This window comes from Gekko japonicus, unplaced genomic scaffold, assembly GCF_001447785.1.
Source record: "Gekko japonicus isolate JY-2015 unplaced genomic scaffold, Gekko_japonicus_V1.1 scaffold6, whole genome shotgun sequence".
In the NCBI taxonomy this organism is placed as follows: domain Eukaryota; kingdom Metazoa; phylum Chordata; class Lepidosauria; order Squamata; family Gekkonidae; genus Gekko; species Gekko japonicus.
Window position 1 is genome coordinate 303647 of NW_015166417.1, and position 442 is coordinate 304088.

At 67.0% G+C, this 442-nt stretch overlaps 1 protein-coding gene across 1 annotated transcript in view; it reads right to left on the bottom strand.

The window, feature by feature from the left end:
* NR4A2 (nuclear receptor subfamily 4 group A member 2) overlaps window positions 1-349 on the bottom strand; it is a 6675-nt gene extending 6326 nt beyond the window's left edge. The window contains exon 1 of the mRNA XM_015411527.1: window positions 4-349. Coding sequence (XP_015267013.1) covers window positions 4-349 — 346 coding nt within the window. The remainder of the gene's footprint in view (window positions 1-3) is intronic.
* Between the last annotated feature and the right edge of the window lie 93 nt (window positions 350-442).

Consider the following 442-nt stretch of genomic DNA (forward strand, 5'->3'; position numbering starts at 1 on the left):
GGCCGTGCAGGGGCAGCTCCTCGACCTTGATGGAGGGCGCGGGTGGCGGCGGCGGGGGCGGCGGGGGCGGCTGCGAGGGCATTTGGTACAGGCAGGGCGGCTTGACGTCGTAGCCGGCGGCGGCGGCGGCGGCGGCGCCGTAGCTGTCCATAAAGGTACTGAAGCTGGGGAAAGAAGAGGTGGCAGTGATTTCAGTGTTGGTCAGGTCCATGCTAAACTTGACAAACTCGGGCGTTAAGAAGTCCGAGCTGTACTCCCCGGCAGCCGCCGAGTGGTGGTAGGCGTAGCTCTGCGTGGCCGGGCTGGCTCCTTGCGGCGAGGACCCGTACTGAGCCTGGACGCAGGGCATGGCTGCAAACGAAACACGGCACAACAACAACATTGCTCAGCTCCGGCGCGACAAGCAAGCCAGGCCTCCCCTCCCCTCCCCTCCCCCCGCCCT